Consider the following 16,468-nt stretch of genomic DNA (forward strand, 5'->3'; position numbering starts at 1 on the left):
CCTTCACTGTCACATTATTTATGTATTGGTTTTTATTGAGGGTGTTCCTCTCACTTCTGTCCTTGATGATTCTTCCGATTTCTATGTAGTAAGATCAGTTTGTATTTATGAGACCACATCAAAAGTACCGTAATTCTGTGCAAAAATCAATCAAAACTTTATTATAGCAAAAATCACACAAAAAATTGTTAAAAAAAAATCTTAGTTTGTCAAAAAAGACAGAGCTCTTCACAAGATTCACAGTTGAAAGATTGTGCAATTTTGAACAAACAGGAAGTGCTTTGTTGTATATAGTTTAGACAGTTTCAGGCAACAAAACTAGTCCGTTTTGGGTCAGTTTGACCCTTCATCAGGCCTTTACTAAGCATATATTATTCGGGTGTGGGTCGATGAGCGGACACACCTCCTAAAACAAAGCAAGATGGCAAAAGAAATGAAAAATAGGGCATCTGTTTCACCCAGACGCACCTGTAGATCTCTGAGGGATAGTCCAGCCACCTGTGAGCTGCAAAGATCAGAATGCTTGGTGATTCTGTCCCCATAACAGAAAGGGAGTATTATTTACATAGGATACCAATAATAAACCCCTTTCCATGTTGTTGAGGAAAAATCCAGACCGGAAAAGAATTGCTGCCTAGGCCACTGCTGAGGAAGTCACCCTGATTCAGTTAACTTTTCTCCCAAGTGTTTTCACTTTGCAACGTGTATTAGGGATGATCAATAAGATGCAAATATTTCCACGTTCATGCAGATTAATGCACATTTTTATGCAAATATATGCAGCTTGAAAACTATCAATTTAATCCTGGGTGGGACTTGATTGGTCCATTTCAAGCTGCATATGTTTGCACACAAAAAACGCATACATTTGCATCATCTTGGAAATATTTGCATTTCATTGATCATCCCTGCTTTCTTTTGTCCTCTTACTTTGTCAGACTGCAACCCAATGGCATCCAGTTACCGTTGCTCTGTTGATCTCTTTCAAATTTTCATAGAGCAACTGGAATATATTTACTATATCTAGCTCAGTGTATCCGGATATATAACATTCCAAAAATGGGGTTTGAGCGTCTCCTGTAGATGGAAAATGCTTACAAGGGGTGAAAACGTCACATTTGATGTTGAGAAGCATTTGTTAAGGTTGCAGTTCAGCACTTTTACTGGAAACAATATAAAATACTGATTTGTTATCTCCCTTTAATCCAGGCTATGCATTTCTACTGTTCCAAGATGAAAGTTCTGTGCAGTCTCTGATCGATGCTTGCATTGAAGAGGATAGTAAGCTGTACCTATGTGTGTCAAGCCCCACCATTAAAGACAAGCCTGTGAGTATTCATTCCATAGAATGTCATCACTTCTCTTTGTAGTCGCTCGTGCTGGCTGAGGTTTGAAGTGCAAGTACCGCCTAAATGGCGGAGCTCACTAAAGAAATCTTCATTTGAAGCACCTCCAGTGTTTACCTAGAATCTTGAAAGCTTTAACTGGGTGGAACATCCTGTCTTGTACTCTGCTTGACAGCTTCAAGTGCACTTCACAGGATCCTCTTCATTTCAGAAAGAGGCTAGCCTTCAAAGTCTTGTTTATGTACTCTACTTGCAATGTGCTTATTATTTGTGGTGCCTGCTGCAATGTATATGAAAAACATTGGATATTTTCTCAAGGTTCTCTCCTCTTTTTTTAGTATTTGTGTTCAATTCATGTTCAGTGGTAACACTAAGATATATAATGTCAGATACGAAAAAGCTGGTTACTTAAAGGGGATCCCCATTCCTCAGTTTACGATGACAAGCCGCAATGTAAATGTGGACATGATTGTTAGGGCTCATCCACACTGGAAATCGCAACCTTGGTGCACTGTGATTGCCATCTTCATGGTTTTAGAGCACATGTTTTGCCGCCATTATGGGTGGGATTGGTGGGCGTAATTGTGATTCCTGACATAAAAAAAGAAAAAGGTGTGGGAAGTTTTTTTCAGTGAGGAGATTGCAAAGCAAATTGCATAGCACCACATTTGCTATGTGATTTGCATGCACTGCCATTTATTTAATCTAATCACATAAAAAGCATATCGCACCACTCTGTACAGGGCACAGCAATTACTATGGTAATCACAGTGCCCTTGCAATCAGCAAAACGCACGTGCATTAAAGTGCATGCAGTGTGGAAGGGCCTTTATAGTCTTACAGGAGGGGGTTGCCACTGAATAGCCACTACAGAAATTGCTGCTGGGCAAGCTTCCATGGCAGTTGTAAGTAATATACTATCCACTGGTCCACTTGGCCAACTGACTAAAAACTCCCATAGGAGAAGTCTTTAGATCAGGGATTGGAAGGATCAGGAGGAAGCTGATGAGTGGAAGTGATAAGTGAGCATTCCTAACAGCTAAAGGGGACTGTAATGATTTTACCCTCAGAAACCCAATGATGGCAACTCCCCTCTAGCCACCGCCATCATGTGACAAAGACTGCAGTTGTTTTTTGATTAAAAATTTCTTGCAGATATTATAAACTTCATGCCTAAGTCCCTTAGGGCAGGGATCCCCAACCTGTGGTCCGCGGCCCACTGGTGGTCCGCAGGACGTTTCCAGTTGGGCCGCGGGACTGTCCTCTTGTCTGCCCGCCCCGCCCCCTCCGCGGCCGCCGCTCCGTTACCTCTGGCGGCCGCGTGGTCTCTTATATTCTCCCTTCTCTCTCTTCCCAGTGTGTGTCACAACAGCGCGCCCTGCGGCTGCTGTGATAGAGAGGGAGGAAAACAGGAGAGAAAGAGCGGCTTCCTGTAGCGGCGCGCCGTTACTATGGGAACCGCTCTCTCCTTCCTGCTTCCTCCCTCTCTATCACAGCAGCCTCAGGGCGCGCTGTTACTCACACGCTGGGAAGAGAGAGAGAGGGGAATAAGAGAGACTGCTGGCCAAGGTAACTGCAGCGGCGGCCGCGTGGGGGGCGGAGGGGGGAGGAGGAGTGTGCTGCTATACTGGGGCACTATACTTGCTATACTGGGGCACTATACTTGCTATACTGGGGCACTATACTTGCTATACTGAGGCACTATACTAGCTATACTGGGGCACTATACTTGCTATACTGGGGCACTATACTTGCTATACTGGGGCACTATACTTGCTATACTGGGGCACTATACTTGCTATACTGGGGCACTATACTTGCTATACTGGGGCACTATACTAGCTATACTGGGGCACTATACTTGCTATACTGGGCACTATACTAGGCGTAGTGGGCACTATACTGGCTGTACTGGGGCATACTAGCTATACTGGGGCATACTAGCTATACTGGGGCACTATACTAGCTATACTGGGGCATACTAGCTATACTGGGGCATACTAGCTATACTGGGGCATACTAGCTATACTGAGGCACTATACTTGCTATACTGGGCACTATACTGGCTGTACTGGGGCTTTACTAGCTATACTGGGCACTATGTACTGGGGCTTTACTAGCTATACTGGGGCACTATACTAGCTATACTGGGGCACTATACTAGCTATACTGGGGCATACTAGCTATACTGAGGCACTATACTAGCTATACTGGGGCATACTAACTACACTGGGGCATACTAGCTATACTGGGGCACTACCTACCCATACTGGGCACTATACTAGCTACACTGGGCACTCTATTAGCTTTACTGGGCACTATACTAGCTGTACTGGGCACTCTACTAGCTATACTGGGGTAACTGTACTAGCCATACTGGGGCAACCAAACTCCCTATACTGAGGCTAGCTATGACCCCCCCCCCCCCCCCCCCCCGTAACCCGCTGTGCACGACACTGTCCACTAGGACGCTACACCCCCCCCCCCCCTCCCCCCGCGGGCCCCGGAGAAAAAATTGGTCAGAAAGTGGTCCCCGGGCCGGAAAAGGTTGGGGACCCCTGCCTTAGGGCCCTTTTCCACTGACTGTGATCCTCTTCAAAAAGCGGATCGTAGCTGACTTTCCGATCACTAAAGCATCGCTTTTTACCTGCACGGAAATGTCAGGCTGCGCGATTATCAACACGATCGCGCTAGGTTCCCAACGGATAAATGGCGCAATCGCGACTAGTGGAAATTGCTGCTTGTGGGTACACACCGCAGTGCGATTGGGGGCGTACACACAGGCAGCAGTTTAAAAGGGCTCTTATTCTCAGTTCTATGGGGGGAAAAGCCGGCACTTTCCCCACACCGCCAATGCCTGTTATCCTGCCCTTGTAATAGCTGAATGACATCTGCTAAAGGGATGTTCACGTTCAGCAGGGACAGAGGTTTCTGTGGGAGATTACGTTGAGGATATGTAAACGCTTTGGATACAAATTAATTTTACAATAGTCCTCATTTGAACCTCATTTGAGGAAATTAGTTTTAGTTCCGTTTCCACTAGGGGTGATTTTGTGCGGATCTCCACTCATGAATCCAGACACGTAATTGAGATCTGCTTCCAAATTTGTGTATAGGAAAAATAACTGAAGCACTGATTTGGAATATTTAGAAACTCATTCAAATTCCCATAGATGTGCATGGCAAGAGGGATTTTGATTCGTTATTGCGCTGCATAACTGCCGGTGTCCGTCTCAGAGATGGACGCTTCACTCTAATGGAAACCCGGCCTTTAGAGAGAATATCTATCAATCTAGCGCTGCGTAGTATGTTGGCGCTTTATAAATACAATAAATAAATACAAATAAATAAAATACATAAAATCACATATGCATCAGTCGGAACTAGTCAGCTCTCAAATGTGTGAATATTTGGTGGATAGTAGCGGGTCCGGGAAGTGGTTAAAGTCACCGCATGGGAGTGACTGGATAACCAAATTGCTATTGGAAACTTCAGAGAGCAATAAGACTAATGTAGAGTTCATGTAAATAGTCGCAGAAACCTGCCAATGTACTGTAATGATAAACTGGTAAATCTCTTTCAGTTAAAGTGAACCTCCGGACTAAAAATCGACTCAGCAGCACTGAAAAGGCTTGGTGTTTCTTTAACAGTTTCACAGCATCAGAACTTTGTTTCTCTTATACAAGCCTCATTTTTAGCTGCACAGAAAAAAACTGCCCGGGCAGTTTTCCCCTTATGCTGTGCAAAGCATGATGGGACTTCTGATAATGTTGTTCTCGTTCTGCTGTTTTGGTGCAAATTTTTTTTTTTTAACATTTTCAATTTGACATTTGAAGCCTAGCGTGTGCAGCTGGGAGGGGTAATCAGGACACAGGACAGTTGGAACTGTGTCTCCTGCTCCTTGTCACCTCCTTTCAACCAAAAAGATGGCTGCCCCACGACAAAGATGGCAGCCCCCATGAATCACAAACATTTGCCTGTTCTTTTAAAACAGGGTGGGTAAAAGATTATATTACCTATCTATTCTAATTAACATAACTAATGTAACTTAATAATAGTATGTTTGTTTAGGCTGAAGTTCCCCTTTAAGATAGTGACCAGATTTTTATGGTCCAACCTGGGACAGGGAGGGAGGTGGCGACGAAAAGTGGGGAGAACTGAGGAGTGCACAGCGATGAACGCCGGGGGGGGCACGGCAAAAAATGGGCGTGGTCATGACATTGTATGGGCGGAGCTAATGTAATGATGTAACAGCGAGGCATAAGAAAGCAGTGTTTACGCCATTATTATTATTATTATTATTATTATTTATTAGATTTATATAGCGCCAACATATTACGCAGCGCTGTACAATAAATAGGCTTACAGACAATGATAACAGGGTTGACAGAACAATACAGGTAACAGACCATAGATACAACAATACAGGTAATAGCAATAAGATACACAACACAATGCAGATAATAGTACAATGCCAGATCATAAACTGGAATGGTAGTGGTAAAAAATTACCAGTTCCAAATTCTGGGTAAAGTGCACACAGTCAAGTATGATACACAAGGGAAGAGGGCCCTGCCAAAGGCTTACAATCTAGAGGGAGGGGCTGGTGACAAAAGGAGGGGGTGCATCAAGAAGTTATTGGCAGAAAGGATTAGGGTAGTGTCGAGTTGATGTAGGCCTCCTTGAAGAAGTGAGTTTTGAGTGCTTTTTTGAAGGTGTTGAAGGTGGGAGCGAGCCTGATGGGCAGCGGGAGAGAGTTCCACAGGATAGGGGCAGCTCTAGTGAAGTCCTGCAGTCTGGCATGGGAGTGCGAGATGCGTGGGGTGGTTAAGAGGAGGTCGTTGGAGGAGCGAAGTGGGCGGCCAGGTGTATATCTGCTGACCAGGTCAGAGATGTAGGTTGGGCAGGATGTGGACAAACGAGACTTTGCATCATGGGTGTGCAGAAACTGTGTGATGCTAATAGTATACCGTAACCACAAAGCAGCAAACATAGCCATCTATGACCATTAAATAATAAATGCAGTAACAGTTACCCCGGACACCAGAAAATAAACGCAATGCGGGCAACATGTCAGTACAAAATAAACGCAATGCGGGCAACATGTCAGTACAAAATAAACGCAATGCGGGCAAACATGTCAGTACAAAATAAACACAATGCGGGCAAACATGTCAGTACAAAATAAACGCAATGCGGGCAACATGTCAGTACAAAATAAACGCAATGCGGGCAAACATGTCGGTACAAAATAAACGCAATGCGGGCACACATGTCAGTACAAAATAAACGCAATGCGGGCAACATGTCAGTACAAAATAAACGCAATGCGGGCAAACATGTCAGTACAAAATAAACGCAATGCGGGCAACATGTCAGTACAAAATAAACGCAATGTGGGCAAACATGTCAGTACAAAATAAACGCAGTGCGGGCAAACATGTCAGTACAAAATAAACGCAATGCGGGCAACATGTCAGTACAAAATTAATGCAATGCGGGCAAACATTTCACCAGAAAATTACTGCAATGCGGGCAAACATTTCACCAGAAAATGAACGCAATGCGGGCAAACATTTCACCAGAAAATGAATGCAATGCGGGCAAACATTTCACCAGAAAATTAACGCAATGCGGGCAAACATTTCACCAGAAAATTAACGCAATGCGGGCAAACATTTCACCAGAAAATAAATGCAATGCGGGCAAACATTTCACCAGAAAATAAACGCAATGCGGGCAAACATTTCACCAGAAAATTAACGCAATGCGGGCAAACATTTCACCAGAAAATTAACGCAATGCGGGCAAACATTTCACCAGAAAATTAACGCAATGCGGGCAAACATTTCACCAGAAAATAAATGCAATGCGGGCAAACATTTCACCATAAAATTAATGCAATGCGGGCAAACATTTCACCAGAAAATTACTGCAATGCGGGCAAACATTTCACCAGAAAATGAACGCAATGCGGGCAAACATTTCACCAGAAAATGAATGCAATGCGGGCAAACATTTCACCAGAAAATTAACGCAATGCGGGCAAACATTTCACCAGAAAATAAATGCAATGCGGGCAAACATTTCACCAGAAAATAAACGCAATGCGGGCAAACATTTCACCAGAAAATTAACGCAATGCGGGCAAACATTTCACCAGAAAATAAATGCAATGCGGGCAAACATTTCACCAGAAAATAAACGCAATGCGGGCAAACATTTCACCAGAAAATTAACGCAATGCGGACAAACATTTCACTAGAAAGTAATCGCAATGCGGGCAAACCTTTCACCAGAAAAACGCAATGCGGGCAAACATTTCCCCAGAAAAGAAACGCAATGCAGGCAAACATTTCACTAGAAAGTAAACGCAATGCGGGCAAACATTTCACCAGAAAAGAAACGCACTGCGGGCAAACATTTCACCAGAAAATAAATGCAATGCGGGCAAACATTTCACCAGAAAATAAACGCAATGGGAGCACATTTCACCTGGAAAAGAAAGCATTTACTCACCTGGCAGAAGTCTCCGGCCTCTGGCGCGCTGCTCCTGGGACCACTTTCCTCCTGCTCGTCTCCCGCGCTGACAGGGCTACGGCAAGATGACGCCCGAAGCCCTGTACTGGAGACACAAATAGTCTCCAGTACAGGGCTTTGGCAGCCATCTTGCCGTAGCCCTGCTCGCCTTCCGGTGTCGGAACAGACACCGGAAGACTAAGGAGGCTGGAGCGTGGCTGCAGGCAATGAACTGCCACGGCGTCTATAGACGCCGCTGCCAGTTCATGAGGATACAGTGACCAGAGTCCCGAGGCTGGGACGTCCCACTGCTGAAAGCGGGACGTTTCCCGGGACCTCATGCAGCCTGGGACAGCGGACCCCGAATCCGGGACGTGTCCCGGGCAATCCGGGACGTCTGGTCACTCTAGTTAAGGTTCCCTTTAAAGCAGGAGGATTAGTCATACTATGCCAGGAAAAAAAAACACATGGATAAGTAAATAAATACTTGATCTACTTACATAACACATGTATTGTACTGTCCATGTTTTGATTTCAGTGAATTTTATATAGTAAATGAAGAGAATTCTGTTCCTGGTGGGAACCATATCTTTTGCCCACAGTTTGTGGTTAATTCCTGATGTCATTTCTTCCCTTAACTTTTTTTTTTCTCCTCCAATTGCTGAGTCACGTCAGCCTTGCTTGTAAACAGGAGAGAGCTGAGCATCATGTTGCAGCTAGGCAGTGAGAAGCAGGAAGGTGGGAGGGTCATTGGCAGTGGCACAGAAAAAAGCCCGGGGACTGAGAAAAATAACAGCAGAGAGATTTCTGAATCGATTAGAGAGCTTGTACTTGCAGAGAGAGATTTCTGGCAGCATTTTAAACACACTGCAGTGTTTAAATAGAATTCGGTTTTGTGGCTGACAATCCCACGTTAAGGTGCCCATACATCTAGCGATTTGGCTGTATGATCGATCATTTTATAGAATTGAGAGGGAATTGTGTGTCCCAGAACTCCCAGTCGATGAAAAGTGTCTGATTTCATGTTGATTCATGTCGAATCGACCAGCTTAGTGTATCAAGCAGGATGCAAGATATTGGTCGATCGCTCAGGAATCGGCTACTGTTAACGTGTCATTCGATCGACTCTGAATCAATTTTGCATTCAGAACATGGAGACACAATATCGGTCAGATCGAATGTGAAGGTGAATCGCATAGGATATCATTTGTAGTGTGTGGGTCACTAGTCGCTCTACTTTCCATCAACCATACTGAAGTCGTTTTCTTAATAAAGTCGATTACTTTGTCGATTGAATCAGCATTGCTAGATATTTGGCTAGCTTTAGAATATATTTAGGGATGCCATTTTACTGTAATGCTAAATAGTTAAAATTGCAAAGGTTAATTTGTACTTTGCCTATTTCACACACCCATGTTTGTTGTTTTAGAAGCAAATGTAAATCTCTAGATACTTGTGTTTTGCGCATTTATGTTGTACAGTTAATAAAAATTGTGTACTGTATTTTGTTGCGGATAACATTTTTTTCTAATTTTTTTTTTATTATAAGCATCATATAGTTTTGGGAATGGGAAAGCGTAAAAACGTCCTAGCATAAACCTTCTATTTTATCACGCTGAGACACCAAAGTGCACCCCTCCATCTCTCTCACCCCAGCCATCACACACTGATTGCTATTACACTAAAGGGGCCCATATACCGGTCGATTTCAGCCTTCGATCGATCAGAAATCGATTCTATCAAATTCCCCATTCGATCGATTTGCAGACGATTTTTATCGATTTCGATCAATTTGATCTAACTGACAGGATGGGAGATGTAGGTCGATCTGCTGTTGGTAGCAGTTCGATGGCTCGTAGAGTTGCATTGAATCTAATGGTCCAATAATGCATTTAGATCGATTTCCAATAGATTTCATTCTGAAATCTATTGGAAATCTGTTCCTAGTGTGTGGCACACATCAGATAGATTCCTGTCAGATTGGACTTGACAGGCATCTGCCAAAAATCTATCTGATGGTCCAATCTGCTGCAAATCTATAAGTGTATGGCCACCTTAAGAGGCGCCCTGGGGCCCCAACACCTTCATCTCTAGTTATCTGGCTTGCAGTCACTGCCATGTATCCCCTTGTCTTATTTCTCTTTGCTTCAAACCCAATAGGGGAATGATAGCTGAGTGAGTTGTGCGCCCCCTCCTACACTGCACCCTGAGGCTGGAGCCTCTCTCGCCTCTGCCTCGGGCGAGCTCTGATTGTAATGGCACATTCACATTGGCACTTTAACAGCGGGGTGGGGTGGAATCCATTGGCGTAGTGCCATGCATGCAGTACTGTATGCCATAACTTGCATGTCAACAGTTGCAGTATACATTGTGTACTGTATGCTTCACTGCGGGATGCAACTTTCCCCCCTCTGTTGTGATCCTGTTTTCACAGAGAATGCAACTTTAAGCCCCAGTTTGAACGCAGAATTTCTTTCAACCCTGTTAGTTTTTAAATTAGTATTTCTAAATTAATTCTTTAACACCTTATTGCTGTAAATTAGTGATAGACAAATGCTTAATGCTGGGCATACACGGTGGGATTATTCCTTATCAATCGAGCCTCTGATGGCTCGATTGATAATTTCCGACAGGTCCGATGACCCGCCGGATAGATTCCCCGCTCGGGCGGACAATAGCGGGGCTGGGGAATCGAGCAGAAGATAAGGAGCGCCCGCGGGGACGAACGGGAATCGATCCGGATGGCGGGGGGGACACGGCGGGAGTCGATCCGGCGGCTAATCGAGCCGCCCAGTCGACTCGTGTATGCCCAGCATTAGGCCTGGATCTGCCCATTTCAGAGATAGAAATCATTCACTGTAGATGACAGATCACCCTAAGGCTCCCTGTACACCGCATGCGTTTCCGATTCCAATTTTTAATTTTTTTACATGCGATTCCGATTCTTAATCGTTACTGCATGCTGTGTTTTTTCTGAGTTTTTCTGTTGATGGCATTTAGGGAAAAACCGAATCGCAAATCGAAATCGCAAACCAGATTTGCAGTGATCGATTCCGATTTTGATTCCAATTTGCGATTCCGATTTTCCCTGAATACTATCAACAGAAAAACACAGAAAAAACACAGCATGCAGTAACGATTAAAAATCGGAATTACAAGTAAACTAAACTTAAAATTCATATTTGGAATCGCATGCAGTGTGCAGGGGGCTTTAAGTCGATTTTTACCGTCAGATTCGATCAGAGTCATTGAATCTGCTGGTTATCTCTGACATGCGTGATTCCACAAACTACTAGTCATTTTTGTCCAGTGCCAGTACAATTTTTTTTTTTTTTTACCAGTATATTCATTATTTTATAGCTGTGACTGTTCAGAGAACCAGAGCTGTGTATTTGTGTCTTAATCCTGTGTGCTGTGACTGCATCCTAAAATGGAATCTTGCATTTGTTGAGCTCATGGAGTTCTTGCTATGCTGTTCAACAGGTTCAAATCCGGCCCTGGAATCTCAGTGACAGTGACTTTGTAATGGATGGCTCACAACCTCTTGACCCAAGGAAGACTATTTTTGTTGGCGGTGTCCCAAGGCCTCTAAGAGCAGGTATGTTTTTATCTATACAGTGCAGTAGATATCTCATAGCAATAAGTAACATTTTTGTCTGTCCATTTTTCTTTTCGCTATTTGAGTGACTTAAATTCAACCCATGTTATAGAAACTCACCCAGATAGATGATCAAACAGAGTTTGTGCATGCTGAGGAGATGGAAAGATCTGACCTATTCCGGCATAGTTTAGCTGCTGCATACTTTACGTGGCCTACCCTTTTACAGAGTCAAGGTTGTGTGTGCAACCCAGTAACAGATCTGCACAGTGGCTGTCACTGCAATGGGCTGAACCTACATAGATAGCCATGCTTTTAACTGCTTTAAATATTTTATTAGGGTATTTTATTTCTGAAGCCCCATGATTAATTCAAGGAGAAAATCGATCTAGTTAATTTCAGAAATGATGCAACTTTGTCAGAGGTCTTGAATTGCTGTCTTTTAAACAGGATCGTGGGTATTGGGTAAATATTACATTTTTCTTCCTTAATCTCGTTGGTGTTCAATTTCTGCTGGATTTCTGTGCAAGAAGTGATCCAAGTAATTTCCATAACCTTTTTTCTTGTAACTTCCCAAAATGTGTCAAGCAAGGGTCCAGTAAATATGTTGAGTATAATAAAAACTTGAAACACAAAATCAAATCAAAACTAAAATTTCTCCCCAAAATCTAAAGTAATAGATTGCCCAGCAAGCTCATGGTAAACCAGAACTTCTAGGATTGTGTAAGGGGCCCTCTTACTGAAATGCTATGCAAAACTGAAATTTGCCTTCTTGTGATGCAGTATTTAGCCCCCAGTATAGGTAGTCGGGTATAGTTACCCCCAGTATAGGTAGCCAGGTGTAAGTGTCCCCAGTATAGATAGCAGGGTATAGGTGCCCTATTATAGGTTAGCCAGCTATAGGTGCCCCAGTATAGGTAACCAGGTATAGTTACCCCTAGTATAGGTAGCCGGGTATAGTTACCCCCAGTATAGGTAGCCAGGTGTAAGTGTCCCCAGTATAGATAGCAGGGTATAGGTGCCCTATTATAGGTTAGCCAGCTATAGGTGCCCCAGTATAGGTAACCAGGTATAGTTACCCCCAGTATAGGTAGCCAGTATAGATAGCCAGGTATAGGTACCCTATTATAGGTTAGCCAGGTATAGGTACCCTATTATAGGTTAGCCAGCTATAGGTGCCTCCAGTATAGGTAGCCAGGCATAAGTGCCCCCAGTATAGGTAGTCCGGTATAGGTGCTCCCAGTATAGGTAGTCCGGTATAGGTGCTCCCAGTATAGGTAGCCAGGTGTAAGTGTCCCCAGTATAGATAGCAGGGTATAGGTGTCCTATTATAGGTTAGCCAGCTATAGGTGCCCCAGTATAGGTAACCAGGTATAGTTACCCCTAGTATAGGTAGCCGGGTATAGTTACCCCCAGTATAGGTAGCCAGTATATATAGCCAGGTATAGGTACCCTATTATAGGTTAGCCAGGTATAGGTACCCTATTATAGGTTAGCCAGCTATAGGTGCCTCCAGTATAGGTAGCCAGGCATAAGTGGCCCCAGTATAGGTAGCCAGGCATAAGTGCCCCAGTATAGGTAGTCCGGTATAGGTGCCTCCAGTATAGGTAGCCAGGCATAAGTGGCCCCAGTATAGGTAGCCAGGCATAAGTGCCCCCAGTATAGTTAGTCCGGTATAGGTGCTCCCAGTATAGGTAGCCAGGTGTAAGTGCCCCCAGTATAAAGGTAGCTAGGCATAGGTGCCCCCATTACAAGTAGCCAGGTATAGGTGCCCCCAGTATAGGTTAACCAGTATGGGGGCCCAAGTATAGAATAAGCATCAGCATAAAAACCTTTAAAACATCTTCTTTGTTACAGCTGATACAAATGCTGCAATAAATCTGCAGTGTGTGTACTTCCTGCTTTCATGGAAGCAGACTTATGGTTAATATCCTGGGCTTACAACTTAGCTGCTCTGCTGAGGAAGCCAGCTTGACACAGCGGAGGGATCAAATTACAGATGTGATTAGTGGCAGATGAGGGGGAATTAGACAGGCTAAACTTTCTAAATACATACAGGGTGCATCTCTCTCCTTTTCCTTCTGGTTAGTGCAAGAGTTCAGGTCTACTTTAAACAGTAAGGCCTGGTGCACACCGAGCGGTTTTTGAAGCGCTTCGCAAACCGCTTCCGCCTGTGAAAACGCTTGGCTAATGTATCTCAATGGGATGGTGCACACCAGCGGTTTGAGGTTTTTAACAAACCACAAACGTGGCTCCTGCAGCACTTTTGCGGTTTGCAGAAGCGTTTCTGCCTCAATGTAAAGTATAGGAAAAGCTCAACCCGCTCTGGAAAACGCTAGATCAGAGCGGTTTTCCAGGCGTTTTTGTTACAGTAGCTGTTCAGGAACAGCTTTACTGCAACAATATATGACATCTGCTACACAAAAACGCCCCCATACCGCTAGGCATGTTTAGAAAACCTCTCTAAACATGCCTAGAATCGCTCTGAAAATCTGCTTCAAAAAGCTCTAGCGTTTTGAGGATCTGCTAGCGTTTTTGGTGTGCACTGGGCCTAAGTCTGTAGTCAGCTGTATATCTATCAAGCATAGTTTTCTATATAGACAGGAACTTTTTAATTGTGGTAGTTTAGCCAGATCCATAGACTTATGGCACAAAACTGAGGACCCTGTACCTATGCAAATATTGAGATGTGTTGCTATTTGCAAATTGGCTTTGAAGGACTGCAGGGGAAATGTGGGCACTCAAAGTTTTTGCAATGGTGTTTTAAATGTGATGTGGTATTGTATTTTTGTTTTTGTATACTAATTACTGTACGCAGGTTTACCCTAAATACAATAATAGATACTCACAAATACATATGTTCAGCAGACAGAGAGAAAACAATTTAGGGGTGCTTGTGTTCCAAAGCATGTGAACAGTTCATTTGTAAAGATGATGTGTGGAAACCAGGAAAATTGGCAAGATAAGAATTTGAGCGATTCAAAACGTAATAATTAAATTACTGGGTAAGGACAGCTTCAAAATGGCAGATTGTTCTGAGGAAGTACAATCCGTGAACTGGCAGCAAGTTCATGGGTGGCCAACGCTCATTATTCTTCTTTTTGCTGTAAATAGTTGTTTATGATTTTGACTGTATTTGTCCTGCTGCAAAAAATAAATTGGTCTTAATTTCAGTGGCTTCCCTTTGGTACTTCATGATGAATAAATATCTGTGTGCACTTACTAGCACTGAGGAGAGTATTTCTTCTCACCAAATATCCAACCCCATTGGAGAAATCCCATCCAAAGTCTTCGAGGAATTTCAATGGTTCACTGTTTCCTACAGATATTCATCTTTGTACCACTCCCTGGGCCCTCTGTGAATAAATTATTTTTTTGTACAGCAAGATACTTCACATTTGGACTTATCAATCCAGGGCATCAACTGCAATTTTTCTACATACTAGTTTTTATCTCTTGCATGGAGTAATTTGAGCTTATTTCCACAATTAAGGTGTGGCTTTTTGGGGGGTGGGGGGTTTCCATGAAGAGCAATTCTGGACTGTGTTCCAGAATCCTAATGGTTTTTACCACCTCAGATGGACATTGTTTAGCTGCATAGGAAAGTCAACATGTGTCTTTAATCTGCAGATTAGTCAAACAAGACCTGTTAACTTACATTCATACTGGAAGCTCTAATGAAAAAAAAGCTGGGAATGACTGGCACTTTTATTACAGGAGTTGTTTGGATTTTTTCCACTGGAGCTAGCAAGCATTGATTGCCACTTTTAGCAGGTGCTGATTTCCATTTTTAGCAATCGCTGACTGGTGGTTTATAGGTGGTGGCTGGCGCTGAAAAGGGGTCGCCTGGGCATGAAAGTGCTTGACCAGGGCTGACAGGCATTTTCCTTTCACTTTGATGAGGGTTAGATCATTAGACTGAGCCACAAACTGCCTGCAGTGAGAATTTTAGACGAGCCAGCCAGTGCCAAGCTTGCAGTGTGAATTGGCCTCATTAAGAACAATAGAGTTTACAATGTCCTACAATTTTGCGAGAGTTATAAAATGCCACTAAACCCCAGGAATCACCAGTAGTTTAAACTAGTCTCTTCATAAATCATTGTGTCATTGTTGAATTATAGCAACGCACTGATACACCAATGAGGGAATGTACAGAGGTCTTTGCAAACGTTATTTTCATAAAAATGTATTATTACTATTATGGATTTATATAGCACTATCCTCTTCCATGACGCAGAGTGTACAATACAGACACTTGCAAGGCAATGGCTTACCAATAAACATCAATTGAACAAGTCAGCAATGCATCAGACATGAGGGTGGACAACATGTAACCACTTTACACAGCATGAATGACACATAAGAGAGAGAGTCTTGCTCAAATGGGATTACATTCAAAGGGCAGAACAATATTTAGGGGAGAGCCGTGCACAAGGTGGTGGTTTGTTGGTGAGTTCAGTGTCTTAGGTGAGATTATATACCTGCCTGTAGAGGTGAGTTTTCAGGTTGCTCCTCAAGATAGTGAGGGTGAGTGACTTTGTGAGATTATGGAAAGGAGTTCTAGAGATGTGGACAAATTAATGAAAAGTCCTTTATGTGAGATTATGAAGACTAGACTAGAGAGGAGAATATGGTAAGTAGAGCAACAATACTTGCAGGACAATACCTGGAGACAAGTGTAGTTAAGTAGGGAGTTTGTAGGTGAGTTAGTATCTTGAATTGTACCCATTGTGTGATAGGCACCCAATGCAGGGACTGACAAAGTGGGATAGTACTAATCAAGACGTTGCAGTAATCAAGATGTGAAACAATTGGGGCATGCACAAGAAGTTTGGTAGCGGCCTGGGTGAGACGGGGCGAATGCGGGTAAATGTTTTTTAGGTAGCTGTGACAGGAGGTAGATAGGGAGCTGATGTGTGGCTTGAATTAGAAAGTTGATTAGTACACCTAGGCAGTGGGCTGGGATCGCAGTAAGTGGGAGGAGATGGCGTTGAGGCAGTCGGGA

The 16,468-nt window shown here is 43.5% G+C and overlaps 1 protein-coding gene across 3 annotated transcripts in view; it reads left to right on the forward strand.

Annotated features, from left to right (window-relative positions):
- The window catches only part of CPEB4 (cytoplasmic polyadenylation element binding protein 4), a 149,214-nt gene that overhangs the window by 125,075 nt on the left and 7,671 nt on the right, over positions 1–16,468 (forward strand). For all 3 annotated transcript variants that reach the window (XM_068277169.1, XM_068277171.1, XM_068277170.1), the window contains 2 exons: positions 1,210–1,328; positions 11,349–11,463. In XM_068277169.1, coding sequence (XP_068133270.1) covers positions 1,210–1,328; positions 11,349–11,463 — 234 coding nt within the window. The remainder of the gene's footprint in view (positions 1–1,209; positions 1,329–11,348; positions 11,464–16,468) is intronic.

Source organism: Hyperolius riggenbachi, chromosome 3 (assembly GCF_040937935.1).
Source record: "Hyperolius riggenbachi isolate aHypRig1 chromosome 3, aHypRig1.pri, whole genome shotgun sequence".
NCBI classification, from domain to species: domain Eukaryota; kingdom Metazoa; phylum Chordata; class Amphibia; order Anura; family Hyperoliidae; genus Hyperolius; species Hyperolius riggenbachi.